The sequence below is a fragment of the Oncorhynchus mykiss genome, chromosome 26 (assembly GCF_057628025.1).
Source record: "Oncorhynchus mykiss isolate SJ-2025 chromosome 26, ASM5762802v1, whole genome shotgun sequence".
In the NCBI taxonomy this organism is placed as follows: Eukaryota; Metazoa; Chordata; class Actinopteri; order Salmoniformes; family Salmonidae; genus Oncorhynchus; species Oncorhynchus mykiss.
This window is the reverse complement of record NC_143047.1, coordinates 34,650,001-34,675,933: the sequence shown is the minus strand read 5'-3', so window position 1 is coordinate 34,675,933 and position 25,933 is coordinate 34,650,001. Positions and strand designations below refer to the sequence as shown.

The 25,933-nt window shown below is 45.9% G+C and overlaps 1 protein-coding gene across 1 annotated transcript in view; it reads right to left on the bottom strand.

The window, feature by feature from the left end:
* Positions 1-25,933, bottom strand: part of LOC110515557 (elongation factor-like GTPase 1) — a 109,418-nt gene that overhangs the window by 17,892 nt on the left and 65,593 nt on the right. Inside the window, exons 16-22 of the mRNA XM_090222840.1 lie at positions 19,858-19,989; positions 18,913-19,060; positions 12,138-12,249; positions 11,837-11,960; positions 11,372-11,576; positions 10,379-10,938; positions 5,440-5,624 (exon numbers count right to left, since the gene is read on the bottom strand). Of these exons, the coding sequence (XP_090078966.1) occupies positions 5,440-5,624; positions 10,379-10,938; positions 11,372-11,576; positions 11,837-11,960; positions 12,138-12,249; positions 18,913-19,060; positions 19,858-19,989 (1,466 nt within the window). The remainder of the gene's footprint in view (positions 1-5,439; positions 5,625-10,378; positions 10,939-11,371; positions 11,577-11,836; positions 11,961-12,137; positions 12,250-18,912; positions 19,061-19,857; positions 19,990-25,933) is intronic.

The following is a 25,933-nucleotide window of genomic DNA, read 5'->3' as shown; positions in this document are numbered from 1 at the left end:
TACCTTGTCAGCTCAGGGATTCGATCTAGCAACCTTTCAGTTACTGGCCTAACACTCTAACCTCTAGGCTACCTGCTGGTTACTGGCCCAACACTCTAACCACTAGGCTACCTGCTGGTTACTGGCCCAACACTCTAAACACTAGGCTACCTGCTGGTTACTGGCCCAACACTCTAACCACTAGGCTACCTGCTGGTTACTGGCCCAATGCTCTAACCACTAGGCTACCTGCTGGTTACTGACCCAACACTCTAACCACTAGGCTACCTGCTGGTTACTGACCCAACACTCTAACCACTAGGCTACCTGCTGGTTACTGGCCCAACACTCGAACCACTAGGCTACCTGCTGGTTACTGGCCCAACACTCTAACCACTAGGCTACCTGCTGGTTACTGTCCCAACGCTCTAACCACTAGGCTACCTGCTGGTTACTGGCCCAACGCTCTAACCACTAGACTACCTGCTGGTTACTGGCCCAACGCTCTAACCACTAGGCTACCTGCTGTCTACTGGCCCAACGCTCTAACCACTAGGCTACCTGCTGGTTACTGTCCCAACACTCTAACCACTAGGCTACCTGCTGGTTACTGGCCCAACGCTCTAACCACTAGGCTACCTGCTGGTTACTGGCCCAATGCTCTAACCACTAGGCTACCTGCTGGTTACTGGCCCAACACTCTAACCACTAGGCTACCTGCTGGTTACTGGCCCAATGCTCTAACCACTAGGCTACCTGCTGGTTATTGGCCCAACGCTCTAACCACTAGGCTACCTGCTGGTTACTGGCCCAATGCTCTAACCACTAGGCTACCTGCTGGTTACTGGCCCAACGCTCTAACCACTAGGCTACCTGCTGGTTACTGGTCCAACTCTCTAACCACTAGGCTACCTGCTGGTTACTGGCCCAACACTCTAACCACTAGGCTACCTGCTGGTTACTGGCCCAACACTCTAACCACTAGGCTACCTGCTGGTTACTGGCCCAACACTCTAACCACTAGGCTACCTGCTGGTTACTGGCCCAACACTCTAAACACTAGGCTACCTGCTAGTTACTGGCCCAACACTCTAACCACTAGGCTACCTGCTGGTTACTGGCCCAACACTCTAACCACTAGGCTACCTGCTGGTTACTGGCCTAACACTCTAACCACTATGCTACCTGCTGGTTACTGGCCCAACACTCGAACCACTAGGCTACCTGCTGGTTACTGGCCCAACACTCTAACCACTAGGCTACCTGCTGGTTACTGTCCCAACGCTCTAACCACTAGGCTACCTGCTGGTTACTGGCCCAACACTCTAACCACTAGGCTACCTGCTAGTTACTGGCCCAATGCTCTAACCACTAGGCTACCTGCTGGTTACTGGCCCAACACTCGAACCACTAGGCTACCTGCTGGTTACTGGCCCAACACTCTAACCACTAGGCTACCTGCTGGTTACTGTCCCAACGCTCTAACCACTAGGCTACCTGCTGGTTACTGGCCCAACACTCTAACCACTAGGCTACCTGCTGGTTACTGGCCCAATGCTCTAACCACTAGGCTACCTGCTGGTTACTGGCCCAACGCTCTAACCACTAGGATACCTGCTGGTTACTGGCCCAACACTCCTAACCACTAGGCTACCTGCTGGTTACTGGTCCAAAGCTCTAACCACTAGGCTACCTGCTGGTTACTGGCCCAACGCTCTAAACACTAGACTACCTGCTGGTTACTGGCCCAACACTCTAACCACTAGGCTACCTGCTGGTTACTGGCACAACGCTCTAACCACTAGGCTAACTGCTGGTTACTGTCCCAACGCTCTAACCACTAGGCTACCTGCTGGTTACTGGCCCAACGCTCTAACCACTAGGCTACCTGCTGGTTACTGGCCCAATGCTCTAACCACTAGGCTACCTGCTGGTTACTGGCCCAACACTCCTAACCACTAGGCTACCTGCTGGTTACTGGTCCAAAGCTCTAACCACTAGGCTACCTGCTGGTTACTGGCCCAACGCTCTAAACACTAGACTACCTGCTGGTTACTGGCCCAATGCTCTAACCACTAGGCTACCTGCTGGTTACTGGCCCAACGCTCTAACCACTAGGCTAACTGCTGGTTACTGTCCCAACGCTCTAACCACTAGGCTACCTGCTGGTTACTGGCCCAACGCTCTAACCACTAGGCTACCTGCTGGTTACTGGCCCAATGCTCTAACCACTAGGCTACCTGCTGGTTACTGGCCCAACACTCTAACCACTAGGCTACCTGCTGGTTACTGGCCCAATGCTCTAACCACTAGGCTACCTGCTGGTTACTGGCCCAACGCTCTAACCACTAGGCTACCTGCTGGTTACTGGCCCAATGCTCTAACCACTAGGCTACCTGCTGGTTACTGGCCCAACGCTCTAACCACTAGGCTACCTGCTGGTTACTGGTCCAACGCTCTAACCACTAGGCTACCTGCTGGTTACTGGCCCAACACTCTAACCACTAGGCTACCTGCTGGTTACTGGTCCAACACTCTAACCACTAGGCTACCTGCTGGTTACTGGCCCAATGCTCTAACCACTAGGCTACCTGCTGGTTACTGGCCCAATGCTCTAACCACTAGGCTACCTGCTGGTTACTGGCCCAATGCTCTAACCACTAGGCTACCTGCTGGTTACTGGCCCAACGCTCTAACCACTAGGCTACATGCTGGTTACTGGCCCAATGCTCTAACCACTAGCCTACCTGCTGGTTACTGGCCCAGCACTCTAACCACTAGGCTACCTGCTGGTTACTGGTCCAACGCTCTAACCACTAGGCTACCTGCTGGTTACTGGCCCAACGCTCTAACCACTAGGCTACCTGCTGGTTACTGGCCCAATGCTCTAACCACTAGGCTACCTGCTGTTTACTGGCCCAACACTCTAACCACTAGGCTACCTGCTGGTTACTGGCCCAACACTCTAACCACTAGGCTACCTGCTGGTTACTGGCCCAACACTCTAACCACTAGGCTACCTGCTGGTTACTGGCCCAACACTCTAACCACTAGGCTACCTGCTGGTTACTGGCCCAACGCTCTAACCGCTAGGCTACCTGCTGGTTACTGGCCCAACGCTCTAACCGCTAGGCCACCTGCTGGTTACTGGCCCAACGCTCTAACCACTAGGCTACCTGCTGGTTACTGGCCCAACACTCTAACCACTAGGCTACCTGCTGGTTACTGGCCCAACACTCTAACCACTAGGCTACCTGCTGGTTACTGGCCCAACACTCTAACCACTAGGCTACCTGCTGGTTACTGGCCCAACACTCTAACCACTAGGCTACCTGCTGGTTACTGGTCCAACACTCTAACCACTAGGCTACCTGCTGGTTACTGGCCCAATGCTCTAACCACTAGGCTACCTGCTGGTTACTGGCCCAACGCTCTAACCACTAGGCTACATGCTGGTTACTGGCCCAATGCTCTAACCACTAGCCTACCTGCTGGTTACTGGCCCAGCACTCTAACCACTAGGCTACCTGCTGGTTACTGGTCCAACGCTCTTATCACTAGGCTACCTGCTGGTTACTGGCCCAACGCTCTAACCACTAGGCTACCTGCTGGTTACTGGCCCAATGCTCTAACCACTAGGCTACCTGCTGTTTACTGGCCCAACACTCTAACCACTAGGCTACCTGCTGGTTACTGGCCCAACACTCTAACCACTAGGCTACCTGCTGGTTACTGGCCCAACACTCTAACCACTAGGCTACCTGCTGGTTACTGGCCCAACACTCTAACCACTAGGCTACCTGCTGGTTACTGGCCCAACGCTCTAACCGCTAGGCCACCTGCTGGTTACTGGCCCAACGCTCTAACCACTAGGCTACCTGCTGGTTACTGGCCCAACACTCTAACCACTAGGCTACCTGCTGGTTACTGGCCCAACACTCTAACCACTAGGCTACCTGCTGGTTACTGGTCCAACACTCTAACCACTAGGCTACCTGCTGGTTACTGGCCCAACGCTCTAACCACTAGGCTACCTGCTGGTTACTGGCCCAACACTCTAACCACTAGGCTACCTGCTGGTTACTGTCCCAACACTCTAACCACTAGGCTACCTGCTGGTTACTGGTCCAACACTCTAACCACTAGGCTACCTGCTGGTTACTGGCCCAACGCTCTAACCACTAGGCTACCTGCTGGTTACTGGCCCAATGCTCTAACCACTAGGCTACCTGCTGGTTACTGGCCCAACGCTCTAACCACTAGGCTACATGCTGGTTACTGGCCCAATGCTCTAACCACTAGCCTACCTGCTGGTTACTGGCCCAGCACTCTAACCACTAGGCTACCTGCTGGTTACTGGTCCAACGCTCTAACCACTAGGCTACCTGCTGGTTACTGGCCCAACGCTCTAACCACTAGGCTACCTGCTGGTTACTGGCCCAATGCTCTAACCACTAGGCTACCTGCTGGTTACTGGCCCAACACTCTAACCACTAGGCTACCTGCTGGTTACTGGCCCAACACTCTAACCACTAGGCTACCTGCTGGTTACTGGCCCAACACTCTAACCACTAGGCTACCTGCTGGTTACTGGCCCAACACTCTAACCACTAGGCTACCTGCTGGTTACTGGCCCAACGCTCTAACCGCTAGGCCACCTGCTGGTTACTGTCCCAACGCTCTAACCACTAGGCTACCTGCTGGTTACTGGCCCAACACTCTAACCACTAGGCTACCTGCTGGTTACTGGCCCAACACTCTAACCACTAGGCTACCTGCTGGTTACTGGCCCAACACTCTAACCACTAGGCTACCTGCTGGTTACTGGTCCAACACTCTAACCACTAGGCTACCTGCTGGTTACTGGCCCAACGCTCTAACCACTAGGCTACCTGCTGGTTACTGGCCCAACACTCTAACCACTAGGCTACCTGCTGGTTACTGTCCCAACACTCTAACCACTAGGCTACCTGTTGGTTACTGGTCCAACGCTCTAACCACTAGGCTACCTGCCCCAAAACAAGAAGGTATACAGAAGGTGGTAAAGAAGTGGGACTTTTTCTGTATATAAAAAGGGTATAATAAGGATGAGCCAGAGATTGTCAGAGAAGTCATGTATTGATGTCAATGGGAGACTAGTTAGGATTCACCTCATACTGGAACTAATAGGGAACAGGGCTATGAGTTCTAGAGACAAGGGTGAAATAAAAACTGATCCTAGTTCAGCATTGTGATTTCCTTTATTTATTCATTAATGAAAAACCATTAAATTATTAAGAGCTAAAAATACAAGCACCTGTTTTCAGACTGATGAGTTGCAGCTCACAACCCCCCCACGGAGTGAGCCTTGCATGTGTTTTTGTCTGTGTGTGTGTGTGCGCGTGTGTGTGTTGTATGCCTGCTGTGTGTGTGTCTGCACAAGAATGGACACGACAGGGTGTATGTGTGAGCGCGCCTCACCTCCCAGTGGCTGAAGACCAGTTGTGGACTAGCCAATCCACTGGTTCTCTTGCGTATCTCATCAGCGAATCCGAAGCTCTCGGCCACAGGAAGGACGGCCTTGATGATGAACATCTCCGTCCCCTCCTTCATCTCCTCCTGTAACACTCGGCCCTCCCTCTTCCCCAGGACCCCGTACACACGACCTGGACACACACACGATAATTAGTAGAAGTGGCTTAATGTGTACTCTGACCATGTATACAGTGTGGCCAGCTATATACAATCTAATCAAATGATTGTGTGTGTGAATCGATGTGGTCAATCTAATCCAACTATGTATACAATCTATTTATGCATGATCTTATCCAACTATTGATTAAATGTAAATAATGGACACGATGTAATGAAAGTATTGATGAAGTCTATTTCTACACTAAATGTTATGCAACCAACATCTACTATAATATACATCATGGAATTAACATATGGATCACATTCATCGATACTAATGAAACTAAGTTCTCCTAATGGGGGTATATAGAGTGGAAGGCATTGGTATTCACAACAGGCTAGTAGGAGAGCTTGACAAACGCCACATTTAAAGGGATTGCTAGCGTTGCAGAAGTGAGTAAAAAATCATACTGTTTCTGAAATGGGCTCATAATAACACACTTCATTCTGGTGTTGATTTGGCTGGCTGTAAATGGATGTGACTGCTAAACGTGCTGTTAAGATATGGTTTATTGATTATCCATAACAGAAGTTGGGCAAGGCTCATTTGAATCTGAATGATGACCAAAATAAGTGCACTATACAGGGAATGGGGTGCCATTTGGGACCAACTTAGAAAACAAGAGTTGATCACTGACACTACAAAGACAAATATTAGAATAGTTCTCGAGCATAGATAGTAATAATGAGGGTTGTCAAATCACATGTTATTGGTCACATACACACATTTAGCAGATGTTATTGTGGGTGTAGCGAAATGTTTGTGTTTCAAGCTCCAACAGTGCAGTAATATCTAACAATTCACAACAATACACACAAATCTAAAGTAAAATAATGGAGTTAAGAAGTATATCAATATTAGGACGAGTAATGTTGGAGTGGCATTGACTAAATACAGTAGAATAGAATACAGTATATACATATGAGATGAGTAAAGCATTATGTAAACATGATTAAAGTGTTCCATTATTAAAGTGGCCAGTGTATATGGAGCAGCAGCCTCTAAGGTGCGGGGTTGAGTAACCGGGTGGTAGCCGGCTAGTGATGGCTATTTAAATATCAACCAATACTGTTGAGTAACCGGGTGGTAGCCGGCTAGTGATGGCTATTTAAATATCAACCAATATCTTTTCTCTGTGTTTCAGTGGACGAGGTAAGAGCTGTGTTCCTACACCGGGGATGGGATAATATACCAGTCCGATGGACTCCTATCACACTAGAATGGGAGTTGTGTGCAGCAACTCACCCTCCACCTGGTGTAACATTCTTGGTAGTTTAGTTGTCATGTTGTGGCTTGAATGTCCTGACAAGTTGTATCACAGTCATTTGTATCTGAATAGAAGCTGCTATAATAATTCCCTCAACCTCCTCCTGTGTGGTTTAGAATGCAGTAATGCCTCCAGGAAAGATTGAAGAAGCAGATTTGAAGGTGTGTGTGTTGTGTTTTAGCTATTTACCTAAGATCTCAGTGGTTAGTTTGTGTTTTGCCCAGCATGTGTTCTATCGTGTGTGTGTGTGTGTGTCTGTGTGTTATATTGTGTGTATTATATTGTGTGTGTGTCTGTGTGTTATATTGTGTGTATTATATTGTGTGTGGGTGTCTGTGTGTTATATTGTGCGTGTGTGTGTCCGTGTGTTATATTGTGTGTGTGTTTGTCCGTGTGTTATATTGTGTGTGTGTGTGTCCGTGTGTTATATTGTGTATGTTATAGTATGTGTGTCCATGTGATATATTGTGTGTCCGTGTGTCCGTGTGTTATAGTGTGTGTGTGTGTGTCCGTGTGTTATATTGTGTGTCGGTGTGTTATATTGTGTGTGTTATAGTATGTGTGTCAATGTGATATATTGTGTGTGTGTGTGTCTGTGTGTTATATTGTGTGTCCGTGTGTTATATTGTGTGTGTCCGTGTGTTATATTGTGTGTGTGTGTGTCTGTGTGTTATATTGTGTGTCCGTGTGTTATATTGTGTGTCCGTGTGTTATATTGTGTGTGTCCGTGTGTTATATTGTGTGTGTGTGTGTCTGTGTGTTATATTGTGTGTCCGTGTGTTATATTGTGTGTCCGTGTGTTATATTGTGTGTCCGTGTGTTATATTGTGTGTCCGTGTGTTATATTGTGTGTGTGTCCGTGCGTTATATTGTGTGTCCGTGTGTTATATTGTGTGTGTCCGTGTGTTATATTGTGTGTGTGTGTGTCTGTGTGTTATATTGTGTGTCCGTGTGTTATATTGTGTGTCCGTGTGTTATATTGTGTGTCCGTGTGTTATATTGTGTGTCTGTGTGTTATATTGTGTGTGTGTCCGTGTGTTGTATTGTGTGTACGTGTGTTATATTGTGTGTGTGTGTCCGTGTGTTATATTGTGTGTCCGTGTGTTATATTGTGTGTCCGTGTGTTATATTGTGTGTCTGTGAGTTATATTGTGTGTGTGTGTCCGTGTGTTATATTGTGTGTGTGTGTCCGTGTGTTATATTGTGTGTCTGTGTGCTATATTGTGTGTCCGTGTGTTATATTGTGTGTCTGTGTGTTATATTGTGTGTGTGTCTGTGTGTTATATTGTGTGTCTGTGTGTTATATTGTGTGTCCGTGTGTTATATTGTGTGTCCGTGTGTTATATTGTGTGTCTGTGTGTTATATTGTGTGTCCGTGTGTTATAATTGTGTGTCCGTGTGTTATATTGTGTGTCTGTGTGTTATATTGTGTGTGTGTTATATTGTGTGTGTGTTATATTGTGTGTGTGTTATATTGTGTGTGTGTTATATTGTGTGTGTGTGTCCGTGTGTTATAGTGTGTGTCCGTGTGTTATATTGTGTGTCCGTGTGTTATATTGTGTGTCCGTGTGTTATATTGTGTGTCCGTGTGTTATATTGTGTGTGTGTCCGTGTGTTATATTGTGTGTGTGTCCATGTTATATTGTGTGTGTGTCTGTGTGTTATATTGTGTGTGTGTGTGTTATATTGTGTGTGTGTGTGTTATATTGTGTGTCCGTGTGTTATATTGTGTGTGTGTCCGTGTGTTATATTGTGTGTCTGTGTGTTATATTGTGTGTGTGTCTGTGTGTTATATTGTGTGTCTGTGTGTTATATTGTGTGTCCGTGTGTTATATTGTGTGTCCGTGTGTTATATTGTGTGTCTGTGTGTTATATTGTGTGTCCGTGTGTTATAATTGTGTGTCCGTGTGTTATATTGTGTGTCTGTGTGTTATATTGTGTGTGTGTTATATTGTGTGTGTGTTATATTGTGTGTGTGTGTCCGTGTGTTATAGTGTGTGTCCGTGTGTTATATTGTGTGTCCGTGTGTTATATTGTGTGTCCGTGTGTTATATTGTGTGTCCGTGTGTTATATTGTGTGTGTGTCCGTGTGTTATATTGTGTGTGTGTCCATGTTATATTGTGTGTGTGTCTGTGTGTTATATTGTGTGTGTGTGTGTTATATTGTGTGTGTGTGTTATATTGTGTGTCCGTGTGTTATATTGTGTGTGTGTCCGTGTGTTATATTGTGTGTCCGTGTGTTATATTGTGTGTGTGTCCGTGTGTTATATTGTGTGTGTGTCCGTGTGTTATATTGTGTGTCCGTGTGTTATATTGTGTGTCCGTGTGTTATATTGTGTGTGTGTCCGTGTGTTATATTGTGTTTCTGTGTGTTATATTGTGTGTGTGTGTCCGTGTGTTATAGTGTGTGTGTGTCCGTGTGTTATATTGTGTGTGTGTGTCCGTGTGTTATATTGTGTGTCTGTGTGTTATATTGTGTGTGTGTGTCCGTGTGTTATATTGTGTGTCCGTGTGTTATATTGTGTGTGTGTCCGTGTGTTATATTGTGTGTGTGTGTTATATTGTGTGTCCGTGTGTTATATTGTGTGTGTGTCCGTGTGTTATATTGTGTGTCCGTGTGTTATATTGTGTTTCTGTGTGTTATATTGTGTGTGTGTGTGTCCGTGTGTTATAGTGTGTGTGTGTGTGTCCGTGTGTTATATTGTGTGTGTGTCCATGTTATATTGTGTGTCCGTGTGTTATATTGTGTTTCTGTGTGTTATATTGTGTGTGTGTGTGTCCGTGTGTTATAGTGTGTGTGTGTGTGTCTGTGTGTTATATTGTGTGTGTGTCTGTGTGTTATATTGTGTGTCCGTGTGTTATATTGTGTGTGTCCGTGTGTTATATTGTGTGTCCGTGTGTTATATTGTGTGTCCGTGTGTTATATTGTGTGTCCGTGTGTTATATTGTGTGTCCGTGTGTTATATTGTGTGTCCGTGTGTTCTGCCGTGTCCGTGTGTTCTGCCGTGTCCGTGTGTTCTGCCGTGTCCGTGTGTTCTGCCGTGTCCGTGTGTTCTGCCGTGTCTGTGTGTTCTGCCGTGTCTGTGTGTTCTGCCGTGTCCGTGTGTTCTGCCGTGTGTTCTGCCGTGTCTGTGTGTTCTGCCGTGTGTTCTGCCGTGTCTGTGTGTTCTGCCGTGTCTGTGTGTTCTGCCGTGTCTGTGTGTTCTGCTGTGTGTTCTGCCGTGTCCGTGTGTTCTGCCGTGTCTGTGTGTTCTGCCGTGTCTGTGTGTTCTGCCGTGTGTTCTGCCGTGTCTGTGTGTTCTGCCGTGTCTGTGTGTTCTGCCGTGTCTGTGTGTTCTGCCGTGTCTGTGTGTTCTGCCGTGTGTCTGTGTGTTCTGCCGTGTCCGTGTGTTCTGCCGTGTCTGTGTGTTCTGCCGTGTCTGTGTGTTCTGCCGTGTGTGTACTGCTAAGCCTCTTACCTAACACCTCTGCTGTAGCCATGATTTCACAGGTGTACATAGCAGCCATGAGTCTCTGAGGTTTGGCCTGGAACGCGTGCCGACAAGCCTCCTTCACAGCAGCTATGAGCTGGCCAGAGAACGGCCCGTAGCAGTCCACTAGTCTCCCGTGGCTCGCTCCAGCCATGGCACCCTCTGCCTGGGAAGGTGTCTCACCCGCTCCCCCTGCCTTGCCTGAGGCCCCCTGCTGACCTACAGCCTCACCGGGGCTTTCGGAAACAGATGCATCAAGGGAGTTGGAGTCTTTTTCAGTCACAGAGTCCAGGTGGGTGCGCTGGGTGGGGAAGTTCATGTCCCATCTCTCCACAGAGAAGCAGACGCCCATGAGGGGCTCCTCGCACATTGGACCAGAGAGGGTGGCGAGCTGGAAACCGCTGACAACGCTGTTGTCAAAGTCTCGGATGGCGCTGGCCTCAGCTTTCGCCCCTCCCTCTTTCTCTCCTTTCTCTCGTTCGAGGCAGTGCCACACGGATGGTCTCTGGTACCCCTCTACGCTGTTAAGGAGGATGTTTGGTCCATACCTAATAATAACAACATGGCCATATTAATTACCATGAAATACCTGCATAGCAAACAATTTCATCTCATATAAAATACCATGAAATATCATCCCAACCCATATGAAACACCCTGAAATACCTGCATACCCTCTCATCCCATCCTATATGAAACACTCTGAAATACCTGCATACCCTCTCATCCCAACCCATATGAAACACCTTGAAATACCTGCATACCCTCTCATCCCAACCCATATGAAACACCCTGAAATACCTGCATTCCCTCTCATCCCAACCCATATGAAACACCCTGAAATACCTGCATACCCTCTCATCCCAACCCATATGAAACACCCTGAAATACCTGCATACCCTCTCATCCCAACCCATATGAAACACCCTGAAATACCTGCATACCCTCTCATCCCAACCCATATGAAACAACCTGAAATACCTGCGTGGTCCAAAGGCCCATATCCGGTCCACAGCGTTCCTCCACTTCCTCCCCTGCAGCAGGACCTCCAACCTGCTCTTCAGCACCATCAGGGCATCTAGGGTCCAGGTACTCATGTCCAGGGTCCTCCCCTCCCTCTGGGCCTGACCTGCCTGCTCCAGGGTCCGGATCAAGTCAGCACTACCCTCCAGTAGAAGAGTCACCTCTACACAACACAGGACACTTTTTGATCAGGATCAGAGCCCAGATTTACAAAACTTTCTTAAGAAGACATTTCTTCTTAACTGCCATTTCCCCATTAACTATAGACATAAGAAGAAAGTTAAGCAAAGTTGCTATTCCTCAAAAAAGGCTATTGGAAATGTTCTTGCTCTGTTTCTTATGTTTCTCCTTAAGCAAAATGTTAAGGGCTTCCTATAGTCTGACAACAACAAACACACCCTCACCAACTCAACTCTCTCTCACCTTCGGGTAGTGGTATGGCCCGTACCCCCACGGTGGCCTGTCTGTTGGGGGTGGTGAGGGTCACCAGGCCGCTGGGGTCCAGGTGCAAGGTGTCTGACTCTTTCACCTGGTGGATCACAGCCACCTAGACACACACACACACACACACACACACACACGAGAGTCAGGTTAGCTACTGCAAATAGACTGCTGCTGCCTCTTCAATTGTAGCACACTACTAATATATGGGGTGTAGTTTGAGATGTCAACAGATCAGATATAAGATAGACACACACACCACACCCTCAACGTACACACACACCTTCTGTTGTTTCCCCAGGTCTTCATTGACCATGTCCACTTTGGGTGGTCTGATCACGGTCTCTCTGAATGGGATGATTGGCTTGGAGGCACTGATCTCAATCTTGGCAAACCTGGACGATGAGAAGAACACAGAGAGTCAGATGTAGGGTTCCCAAAACTAGTACATTTCCACAAATTCCCGGGTTTTCCAGAAATCCCACTAGGAAGATTCCTGGAATCAGGCAGAAATAAGCAGAAATTCTGGAATCCTCCATCCAGGATTTCTGGAAAAGCTGGAAAAGTTACAAAGATGTGTAGTGAGAAGGAGATGGAATACTCACATGCAGCAACACAAATGAAGTTGGCGTCCCTGAGTAAGAGCAAGTAGGACAACCCATGCATTGTAAATGTGCTGTATTACTGGGTACTATACATAAAGACACATTGGTCTCTTAAGAGAGCGCTGAAAACTTTCACGTCTGCCTTTTTATTTTCCAAAACAATAACACCTGTCAGATATTATTAGGCACTCCTGTCCATGCTGAGCCAAGCACAGCATATTCAAATCATCTGTCATAGCTCACCTTGCGCGTGCACACACACACACACACACACCTCACACCACACACCACACACCACACACACACACACACCTGCTTCTTCAATCTTTCTAAACCACAGGAGGAGGATGAGGGAAATATAGCAGCTTCTATTCAGATACAAATGACTGTGATACATCTTGTCAGGACATTCAAGCCACAACATGACAACTGCAGGGCAGCAGGTAGGCTAGCGGTTAGAGCATTGGGCCAGTAACGGAAAGGTTGCTGGTTCGAACCCCCAAGGTGAAAATAATCTGTTGATGTGCCCTTGAGCAAGGTACTTAACCGTCATTGCTCCTGTAAGTCACCCTAGATAACTAAATGCTAAATGATTAAAATGATTTTAAAAATATAGATAAAAAAAAACGACCAAGAATGCTACATTAAGTGGGGGGTGAACTTGCATCTAAACGCTAATCTTTGGTCATTTTCCCCACTAATGGTTAAGGTTAGGATTGGGGGAGGGGAAGCTGATCCTAGATCTGTACCTCCGTTTTCTGCCTAATGAACACAACCCTGTGCTGGTGAGGCCAAGCTTCAGGTCTGGTTCTCCCATAAAATGACGTCATTAGGTTATCACTGCTGAAACACTCAGAGGGATACAGAGAGGGTCACTTTAGGATAAGAAAATAAGTGTGCTTCCCAAATGGCACCCTATTCCTGTAGTGCTCTACTTTAGACCAGGGCCCATAAAGCTCTGGTCAAAAGAAGTGCATTACATCGGGAAAATGGTTCCATTTGGGACACTGTCTGTCACTACCTGTGGAGAAAGAAGAGGTGATGTATCTCTCCGGCTGCCAAGACCAACAGCCAAGTACTGTCAAAGTTTATTGACACAAACAGGCAATCCCTGTTTGTGGGTTCATCCTAAACTGGCTGTGTGTGTGTGTGTGTGTATGTGTGTGTGTGTGGGCTGAGAGACGTCACGACTTCCGTCCACGCTACCAGAACCAGCTCATTACGTTACCCATCGTGTGACGTTATGAACACGCACACTCTCTCACAAATGTGAGCAAACGCACACACACGCACATGCTCTCTTTCACACACACACACACACACACACACACACACACACACACACACACACACACACACACACAATCCAGTTAGAGTCAGTCCATACAAAAACAGGGCAGAAAACAAGTCATCCTCTCCCCCTTCCACTCTCTCCATTCCTCCCTCTTTCTCTCCCTCTCTCTCCTTCCTCTCTCACTGATGTTTAGTAGAAGCATCTCAGAAGCGCTGGAGCGTTCCCTGAATCCAATGTAGACAGCAGACTGTGTGGTTGTTTGACGATGGGGGTTATTCTGGGTGCTGTGGGTGTTCGTTGTTTCTTTAAATCTCACTAAGACTTGGAATGCATCCCAAATGGCACCCCACTACCTATATAGTGCACTCCTTTAGACCAGAGCTCTAAATGGATGTAGTTCTGTCTTTGAGCTGTTCTGGTCTATTTAACGTTCTGTATGACGTCATGTGTTGTGTGAACCCCAGGAAGAGTAGCTGCTGCTTTTGCAACAGTTAATGGGGATCCTAAAAAAATACAAAAAGGATCCTGGTCAAAAGGAGTGCACTATGAAGGGAATAGGACGCCATTTGGATTAGAATGTGTTCTTCCAACAGAGCAGACGCACTCTGAACGATGCTTCCAGACTTATTACTAATTTAGCTAAACATTGTCAACTCCTCAAGCAGGGAGATATGACTTATTCAGTGGGAGAGGAGAAATACACACACCCAGTAATCAAGCAGGGAGATATGACTTATTCAGTGGGAGAGGAGAAATACACACACCCAGTAATCAAGCAGGGAGATATGACTTATTCAGTGGGAGAGGAGAAACACACACACCCAGTAATCAAGCAGGGAGATATGACTTATTCAGTGGGAGAGGAGAAATACACACACCCAGTAATCAAGCAGGGAGATATGACTTATTCAGTGGGAGAGGAGAAACACACACACCCAGTAATCAAGCAGGGAGATATGACTTATTCAGTGGGAGAGGAGAAACACACACACCCAGTAATCAAGCAGGGAGATATGACTTATTCAGTGGGAGAGGAGAAACACACACACCCAGTAATCAAGCAGGGAGATATGACTTATTCAGTGGGAGAGGAGAAATACACACACCCAGTAATCAAGCAGGGAGATATTACTTATTCAGTGGGAGAGGAGAAACACACACACCCAGTAATCAAGCAGGGAGATATGACTTATTCAGTGGGAGAGGAGAAACACACACACCCAGTAATCTGGTGCTAGACAGAAACAAAACTAATTACATAACCAGACCAACTTGACCTGATGAAGATCACCCTATTCCATGTGTAGTGGATTACTACCTTGTCCCTGGGCAAAAGTCGTGCACTACATGGGGAATAGAGTCAAATTTGGGACGTACCAGTTGTCTGTTTGTGTGTCTTGAATAAATCAAAGAGTTGAGGACATTCATTATTTTTATCACTAACTCACACGGCGTTGAAGATATTGGTGTCCCCCAGATGACAACCTATGGGCCCTGGTCAAAAGTAAGTAATCAAGCCTTGGATAAGTCCGCCTCGTCTGAGCCAGAACGGCCCAGAGCTGCTCCTGTTCAAAAGTAGTGCACTTGGGGAACATGGTGTCAGTTGAGACGCAGCCTATGAGTCTCAATCCTGAACACTGTTGATTTACAGCCTCGTTTAGGAACCCTCTCCTTCTAATCATTTGGACATTTCTCCAATGCATCGTGAGTTGGAAAACCATAACTGTGCATACAGGAAATTGTTTTATTGCTGCGGCATTATAATCTAGAGGTGATTTGGAGCCACTGTAACTATGGCTGCGTGTGTGTGTAGTGTGTGGTTTTGTGTGTCTGAATGTGTGTTTTTGTGTGTACATGTTGCCTACATTATCAGGACCAGAATGTCCTGACAAGGTAAGATATTATTTTATTTTTCAGGACTTTTTAGGCGTAAGGGTTAGGGAAAATTGGATTTGGAATGGGAATACATTTTTACAGCCAAAAAGTCCAGATAATTCACATGAAAAAAGCTGTGTTTTGTGTGTGTGTGCATTAGTGAGCAGAAATAAAAAAGTTTGCCTGGTTCACCCCAGCTTTAACTTGGTCAGGATCAGATGACCCACTTTCCAGGGCAGCGAGACAACCCTGGCACTGTTTAGGCTTCAGAATCCTGGCGCTGTGACGTCACAGTCCCACGTGCCACATGAGTGGCTAAAACGGGCTCGACCTCTTACTGAGCTAGAGAGTGAATGGCCATGGGCCAGTCTGCTTGTGTGTGTTGTTGTGATGTCACAACGGGGTCAGTCGGCATTCACAGCCAACACGGTTCCCCTTCCTCTGTCCTGCCCTGCTCTTTGCCCGACTAGCTGACTGACTGGCATATTTTCAAACATAGAATAATAATTGCAGTCATCCCCTGATTAAATGCAGTGGGGACCACAGAGATAGAACACAAAGACAACAATTGTTCTCTCTCTACGGCTGGGACTGTTATTCACCAAACAGGAGAATACAAGGTAATTCTAGTGTTTCACCTGCCTGGGTGACCTAATCAGGCTGGCCTGGACTATTTGTAAACATAGAATTACACTTACTAGACGGGATCCAGTCCCTGGATGCCCTGTCATTCTGGCTGGTTTAGGACTGTTTCTAAATCACCCAGTGTTATTTTCCAGGGGGAAAGCTGTAAAGATCCCTGAGACTTTTTATAAATCTGGTCAGTGTGTTTGAGTTAGCAACAATCATGTTGACCTTATAAGAACGTTAGTCAGGAAATGAATGTGTGTGTGCGTGTGTGCCTGCAAGTGTAATGCTGTAATATAATTGATAACTTCGATTCCTCCAAAGGTTGTACTGAGAGTAAGTTCATTGAAACATGAAAATGATGTTTTAGTGTAGTCCAATGTTGATAAACTACATGTTGACCGTTTCCCTAACTTTCTGTGTCCTTGGCCCAATCCATAACGTGTTAACCAATGTAGCCATCGATCATTCTGTTGTGGGAGGATTACCAGTTTGACTGATTGGCTGAATGAAAGGTCCTCTCATCAATAGTCGGTCTTCTACATTGATAAGTTATACAGACGAACTGAGTGACAAGGACAACGTATGCAGATAGATGCAGATTTAGTTAGTACCAAGGTTACACCGAAGGACATGTCATCTCTAATTCCCATTCATTCTTCTGGGGAATTAACGCTTTAGGACTGTGGATATTCACCATTAGCAATGTAAAATTCCAGTTATTAAATTCCCAAGTTTCCCAGAAATCCCAATTCCCTCATGATTTCAATAATCTCCCAAATATTTATCTGGACATACTAATGTGTGTTAAAGAGATAGCGCACCTGAACATCTATATACATGTACAACTATATTTAGGATTGAGGCCTGCACATTTGTCCCACTGCAACACACTGCATGTCATTTGGGACACAGTCCTAGACTCCACTGTACTTTGTATCACTTTCAAAGTATCAAAGCATATGGAAATCTTTGATTTTGAAATAAAGCTGTGAAATATCTATTTTGATGTGTTCACACATCTCCCCACCTCACACCTCCAACATGTTGATGTGGGGCTCTTTCATACCGTCCCTGGGGGGGGTGCGTCACTTGAGTGGGTTGAGTCACTGATGTGATCTTCCTGTCTGGGTTGGCACCCCCCCCTTGGGTTGTGCCGTGGCGGAGATCTTTGTGGGCTATACTCGGCCTTGTCTCAGGATGGTAAGTTGGTGGTTGAAGATATCCCTCTAGTGGTGTGGGGGCTGTGCTTTGGCAAAGTGGGTGGGGTTATATCCTTCCTGTTTGGCCCTGTCCGGGGGTATCCTCGGATGGGGTCACAGTGTCTCCTGACCCCTCCTGTCTCAGCCTCCAGTATTTATGCTGCAGTAGTTTATGTGTCGGGGGGCTAGGGTCAGTTTGTTATATCTGGAGTACTTCTCCTGTCCTATTCGGTGTCCTGTGTGAATTTAAGTGTGCTCTCTCTAATTCTCTCTTTCTTTCTCTCTCTCGGAGGACCTGAGAACTAGGACCATGCCTCAGGACTACCTGACATGATGACTCCTTGCTGTCCCCAGTCCACCTGGCCGTGCTGCTGCTCCAGTTTTAACTGTTATGCCTTATTATTATTGGGCCATGCTGGTCATTTATGAACATCTTGGCCATGTTCTGTTATAATCTCCACCCGGCACAGCCAGAAGAGGACTGGCCACCCCACATAGCCAGGTTCCTCTCTAGGTTTCTTCCTAGGTTTTGGCCTTTCTAGGGAGTTTTTCCTAGCCACCGTGCTTCTACACCTGCATTGCTTGCTGTTTGGGGCTTTAGGCTGGGTTTCTGTACAGCACTTTGAGATATCAGCTGATGTACGAAGGGCTATATAAATACATTTGATTTTGATTCTTTATGTACTATACACATAGATAATACAGGATCTTAGCAGGACTGGACTGATAAATGCTACATTCACATGTGTGGGTGGTCTTACAACAGCTTTAGGTATTGATTATGAATAGCTATACATAGACATAGGACCTGATCCCTCAACATCAGAGGGAGGCTGGTGAGAGTTTAGTTTATGGCAGGGGTGGCGGGCAACTGGTCTTAGGATGCAAATGAAATTAGCTGTATTTAACATCTCTGTACGGAACTCTTTAAACCTCTCTCTCTCTCTCTCTCTCTCACCATCTCTTCTAATATGACATGATCAGAGTGGAGAAGAGACATCTAAAGACAGCATTTCCAGTCAATAATCACACGTGACTTTTTATAGAGAGAGAGACACCCACTCTCAGTCAGAAACATTACACACACACATAATCATCATGTCAATCATCAGTGTGTGAGACTGGGCCAGACGGTGTAAAAACTGAGTCATCTCAAACTGAGCCGTCTGCTGCTCATCTACACTCTGTTACAGGGCGTCTGGTCAACATGTCACTACTATTGACTAGATTTCAAATCACAGACAGACAAAGAAAGATAGATAGATACAGCCATAAAGACTGACTGACAGACCTCTCTGTGCAGAGCTCATGTTTAAGTGATGACGCTCCCGGCTTCAGTCTCATATTATACTTCTCTCCAACGGAGACCGGGGTTCAATCCCTGCGTCCAACCTTCCTACTGTTTCTCCCTCTCTGTTTCCAACTGTCAATCAAAAGAGGAAACAAGAGGCTCACCTCTCTCGGAGGTCGTCCAGACAGCGTTGCAGGTGGACCTCTCCGGCCGTGACCAGTACGTGTTCTCCTGTCTCCTGGATCAGAACCTCAGCACACGGGTCAGCCTGGTTCAACAGTCTCATACCCCGTACCAGCTTAGGCATCTCACCTTGACACACACACACACACACACACACACACACACACACACACACACACACACACACACACACACGATTGTAGAAAAGTACTTCTTAGTAGACTAAGCATGAATCATTTCCATGTATGAGCCCTACTGCACATAATACACCCTGGATTCAAACCTACATTTGTCTTTCGTTAAGAAAACGTAGACTGACGTTACCTGGGTCATGTTCATTAGGCATCAAACTGAAGAAATCACAAAATAGGGAGGGACTATTTGGATTTATCCAGAATTAAATGCTAATTTTCATTTCTGTCGCAAAACATTTTCAAACACTTTCTGATGAGTGCCCTGATGAACATAACCCAGGACGGGTTTGAATTTTCAGGGTTACAGGTCAGCTCAACTACTAAGTGCAACTACTTAAAAGAAAACAAACAAACACTATTTGAAGCTTCCCAAAATAATTATCCTGAAACTTTCTAAGACTAGCTAACTAACTGACTGACTGCTAGCTGACTAACTCCCTCCATATGAGGCAAATGCTGTCCTCAGCTATAATACTAACGGATACCACGGAAGAGCTGCAGGAATGTCTGACTATCTGTGGACCAGCTGACTGGCTGACTGACTGGTTGAATAGCTGGTTGGTTGACAGAATGGCTGGCTGACTGGGGTGCTGGAGGAACGTTAGCTTCTCAACATTAGCATCTTACCTCAGATGACAGACAACAAAAACATCACTGACAGGCAACAACCTCAACAAATTCACAATGTGGTGTAAGTGTGTTTGTGTGTAACCGTGTGTGTTTGACACTTACTTGGGTGCTTGGGTTCGATGGCCACTCGTACGATGGGCGTAGCTTCGAAGTTGAGGGGGATGAAAGGGGGGAGGGCAGGGGAGGTGGAGAGGGTCGCAGACTTCAACACACACTCCTTGAGACCGCCAATACCTAGGGAATCAATCCATCAATCAATGAATCAATCCAGCACTTTCTACAAACACATGTCACAGTGATTGACAACAGCTGGAGCCTAAAGAGTGATCAGAGAGACAGTAGTGACAAGGAAACAGTCCCTAGGTAGGAAGAAACCATAAGAGGAACCAGAGTCATGAGAGGGAGTTGAACCTGCTCTGACTGGGACGAGGAGATTAGAGGAGGAGAGGCATAATGAACAAGATGATATGAACAGCAGAGGACCTGATCCTAGATCAGAACTCCTGCGTCGAGAATTCAGACACCTGGAGAGACATGAACAGAGTGTGGCTCTGGAGATAAGATAACGTCATTATTAGGGCAGCTACCACTTCAATGGTGAACAGTTCATTAAAAATTAACCTTCATAGGCTGTGTCCAAATGGCACCCTATTCCCTTTACAGTGCACTACTTTAGACCAGAGCCCTATAGTGGTCTGGTCAAAAGTAGTGGAGTATGTAGGGAATAGGGTGCCATTAAGGACGCAGCCCTGCAATGTCTCTCTGTGGAAGAGAGCAGAGTAACTCCAAGGGGAGAGAATAATGCGACCAGCTTTGTCTCTGTTTCAGACACAAGTGAGGGAGAGAAACACACAGAGAGAGAGAGAATAATGAGACTAGCTTTGTCTCTGCTTCAGACAAGTGAGGGAGAGAAACACAGAGAGAGAGAGAATAATGCGACCAGCTTTGTCTCTGCTTCAGACAAGTGAGTGAGAGAATCACACAGAGAGAGATAGAAACACAGAGAGAGACAGAGAAAATGTGTGAGAGAAAGGAGGAGACAAAAGGCCAAGAAATGTGCAAGAGAGAAAGAGAAAGAGTGAGAGAGAACTAGAGAGAGACAGATTAGAAAAGAGAGGGATGAAGAGAGAGAAAGAGAAAGGAAGAGAGAGAGAACTAGAGAGAGAGACAGATTAGAAAAGAGAGGGATGAAGAGAGAGAGGCAGGGAGAGAAAATCATTTCCCTGCTATCAGAAGGTTCAGGGCTCTGAGGAACACTGAGGCTAATGTAGCCTGGGGGGAAGAAAGAGGTAAGGGAAGATAGAGGGGAGGAAAGAGGAGATGGTTTAGTACTGTAGCAGAGGAAGAGGGCCCTATCCATAACCTACCCATATGGCTGAGTAGGGAAGGTTGCCTGGTGGCTCCTGACAAAGGGGAGAACATATCCCTTCCTCTTTCTCTCCTTCGTCCCTTTCTGTTTATCACTCCATTCTACCGAGTCCATTCTACCGTGTCAGAGCTGAGAGACCAGACTGTATCCAAAGAGTTAGTCGTTCTTTATTTTCAATTCACTGATGATGTTTTGTTCAACTGAACTGTGATGTTGAATAGTGATTTGGATGAATTAAACTGGAGGTAAGATGAGCCTGGTCCCAGATCTGTTTGTGCCGTATGGCTGACGCCTATTGTTGTTTGGCATGACATTGACCATAGGAGTTGGCAAGACAGCACCAACAGCTCTGCGACCAGGCTACGATTAGCTAGCTTTAGTGCAGTAATGGATGAGTAGGCTAGGCCAGGGTCATGTTCATTAGGAAGCAAACGGAAGAACACGGACTGAAACAAGAAGATAATTTGTCCAATGAGAAATATTGTTTTTCCTTTTTCTGTTGCAAAACATTTTCGGTCGCATGCCCCAATGAACACAATCCAGGACTGTAATGGAGAATGGAGGCTGGACACAGGCCTTCTTTGTGTCCATTTTAAGGGGCTCAGCCGGCCTCAACTACACCGCCATGTTTATCCTACCGCTGATGACTTCCTGTGATCACACACACAGCGGGGGCAGGGCAGGAGACTCTGGCAAATTTAAGCGTTGCTCTTTAAAACAGCAGGCTGAACAGTGAGCCACAGCTTCAGATAGTATTTTAATGAGTACTACATAAATCCTGCCACTCTTCAACTTTTCACCTCAGTCACACATGCCTTCTACACGGAACAAAAATATAAAACGCAACATGTAAAGTGTTGGTCACATGTTTCATGAGCATAAATAAAATAACCCAGAAATGTTTAAAATGTTGTGCAAACATTAGTTTACATCCCTGTTAGTGAGCATTTCTTCTTTACCAAGATAATCCATCCACCTGCAATTGGCATGCTGACTGCAGGAATGTCCATCAGAGCTGTTGCAAGACAGTTGAATGCTCATTTCTCTACCATAAGCCGTCATAATGTTCATTTTAAAGAATTTGGCATTACGTCCAACCAGGCCTCAAAACATGCCTAGTGTGGGCGAGCAGTTTACTGATGTCAACGTTGTGAACAGAGTGTCCCATCATGGTGGTGGGGTTATGGTGTGGGCAGGCATTTGCTACAGACAATGAACACAATTGCATTTTATCGATGTCAATTTGAATGCACAGAAATACCAAGACGAGATCCTGAGGCGAATTGTGAGGCCCACTTGTTTTAAAGCTATCTGTGACCACCAGATTTCCTTATATGAACTACAACTCAGTAAAATCTTTGAAATTGTCAGAGTGGTATTAACTAAAATTCTCTCTCGAAGCAGTGCGGCTTGGCAGGGTCGTGTTTCAGAGGACGCATGAATTTTGACCTTCGCCTCTCCCGTGTCCGTTGCAATGATGAGACAAGACTAACTACAAATTGGGGGGAAAAATAACTATAATAATGATAAAAATATATATAAAAATAAGAGGTAAAAAACAAAAGTAAAAAAAAAATACATTGAACAAAAAACTTGGTCTTATTTCTACCTAGAAACTGACTTACAACTGGATATATGCACACCATTATAAGAAGTTGATCGAGCACACACACACACACACACACACACACACACACACACACACACACGTTCAAGCGGAACAGATGCTAGACATCTAACTGGGGTCTGGTGTGTGATGTGTGTATGTAGCCAGAGAAGCTGATGACTCAGAAGTTGAGCTGACTCCCTGTGATCCAACCCACAGCCCACTCAGTCACACAAAGAACAATACAACTAAGGAACAAAAGCCTTCCTTGGCTAAAGACCTTAACTGACTGACATGCGTGGAGGGCACAGGAACCTGATCTAGCCTAAATGCTTTGAGATGCTGTGTGTGTGTGTGTGTGTGTGTGTGTGTGTGTGTGTGTGTGAGAGAGAGAAATCTATCCAACTAGAGCCAATCCCACCGTTGTTGAACTAATTGGCCAGGTGTGTAAGTTAGTTTCAGTTGGTTGTTGCTGGACCTAGTTTCAGTTGGCCGTTGCTGGACCTAGTTTCAGTTGGTCGTTGCTGGACCTAGTAACAGTTGGTCGTTGCTGGACCTAGTAACAGTTGGTCGTTGCTGGACCTAGTAACAGTTGGTCGTTGCTGGACCTAGTAACAGTTGGTCGTTGCTGGACCTAGTAACAGTTGGTCGTTGCTGGACCTAGTAACAGTTGGTCGTTGCTGGACCTAGTAACAGTTGGTCGTTGCTGGACCTAGTAACAGTTGGTCGTTGCTGGACCTAGTAACAGTTGGTCGTTGCTGGACCTAGTAACAGTTGGTCGTTGCTGGACCTAGTAACAGTTGGTCGTTGCTGGACCTAGTAACAGTTGGTCGTTGCTGGACCTAGTAACAGTTGGTCGTTGCTGGACCTAGTAACAGTTGGTCGTTGCTGGACCTAGTAACAGTTGGTCGTTGCTGGACCTAGTAACAGTTGGTCGTTGCTGGACCTAGTAACAATTGGTCGTTGCTGGACCTAGTAACAGTTGGTTGTTGCTAGACCTAGTAACAGTTGGTAGTTGCTGGACCTAGTAACAGTTGGTATTTGCTGGACCTAGTTTCAGTTGGTATTTGCTGGACCTAGTTTCAGTTGGTATTTGCTGGACCTAGTTTCAGTTGGTATTTGCTGGACCTAGTTTCAGTTGGTATTTGCTGGACCTAGTTTCAGTTGGCATTTGCTGGACCTAGTTTCAGTTGGTATTTGCTGGACCTAGTTTCAGTTGATATTTGCTGGACCTAGTTTCAGTTGGCATTTGCTGGACCTAGTTTCAGTTGGTATTTGCTGGACCTAGTTTCAGTTGGTATTTGCTGGACCTAGTTTCAGTTGGTATTTGCTGGACCTAGTTTCAGTTGGTATTTGCTGGACCTAGTTTCAGTTGATATTTGCTGGACCTAGTTTCAGTTGGTATTTGCTGGACCTAGTTTCAGTTGGTATTTGCTGGACCTAGTTTCAGTTGGTATTTGCTGGACATAGTTTCAGTTGGTATTTGCTGGACATAGTTTCAGTTGGCATTTGCTGGACCTAGTTTCAGTTGGTATTTTTCTGGACCTAGTTGCTTGTAGTTGGTTCCGATTCAACATGTACAATCTGCCATGGACAGTTGGGGGAAACCTTACCCCAAAAAACATTGATAGTTGGTTGGCTGTAGTTTTATTCAGACACAGATTGATTATTACAAGACAAACTGTGATTCATGGCAACATAATTACACTCCACTGAACTGTGATTGTGTATGTTTTGTAAGTGGTTCAACACATTGTTCAATATTAAGTAGGTTTTTTACTTTTTTTAAAGCTGCACACAAACTGCCCTCCTGGGACAATGCAGATTTACTGAACTGAACCAATGACTAGAACAGTCCAGTCTGAACTCTACCAGGCTCTAGTGAACCCATGAGTAGAACAGTCCAGTGTGAACTCTACCAGGCTCTAGTGAACCCATGAGTAGAACAGTCCAGTCTGAACTCTACCAGGCTCTAGTGAACCCATGAGTAGAACAGTCCAGTCTGAACTCTACCAGGCTCTAGTGAACCCATGAGTAGAACAGTCCAGTGTGAACTCTACCAGGCACTAGTGAACCCATGAGTAGAACAGTCCAGTCTGAACTCAACCAGGCTCCACTGAGGCAAAAAAAATAATTTTTGGACCACATTGGATTCCTTTGCCAAGTTAAAAATGGGACTTCAAAGCCAATAATACGTCAGAATGTACCAGTCACTTTAGGAAGGAAATGGGTCTTATTTGAAGAGGAGAGAGAAGCCAGACTGAAAAACAATGAATATTATACTGGATGTGCGGCTGGAGATAGCTAAAATGTGTGTGTGTGTATATTCGGTTTTATTAAGTACAAGGCCAGAGCCTTGGAAATCTGCTCCTTCTTACATCCTATGGAATCTCCCTTCACTGGAAAGTCCCTATTTGACTCTGCAGTGTGTGTGTGTGTGTGTGTGTGTGTGTGTGTGTGTGTGTGTGTGTGTGTGTATGCATTGGCAGGAGAGGAGGGGATGTACCTCTAGCCAACTAATACACTGATTATTACATTAAAGCTTCTGTCCTCTGGCTAGAGAGAGTAGTTGGGGGTGAACTGACAAAGACCTCTTTAATATATACATTCAAATGGACAGACAGATTTCTGGACGCTATGAGACAGGGACAACATTCCATTCTCAATTATCTTTGCAAAAAATCTACAAGAACAAAGCAAAATAAAATTGAGTGGGGGAAATTACCCAAAAATGAACCATCACTGTTCTTTGCCTGTAGGACACGAGGGTTAATGTTAATACTCAACCAACTATGGTCTTCATGACAACTATGGTCTTTATGACAACTATGGTCTTCATGACAACAATGGTCTTCATGACAACTATGGACTTCATGACAACTATGGACTTCATGACAACTATGGTCTTCATGACAACTATGGTCTTCATGACAACTATGGTCTTCATGACAACTATGGTCTTCATGACAAATATGGACTTCATGACTACTATGGTCTTCATGACTACTATGGTCTTCATGACAACTATTGTCTTCATGACAAATATGGACTTCATGACTACTACGGTCTTCATGACAACTATGGTCTTCATGACAAATATGGACTTCATGACTACTATGGTCTTCATGACAACTATGGTCTTCATGACAACTATGGTCTTCATGACTACTATGGTCTTCATGACTACTATGGTCTTCATGACA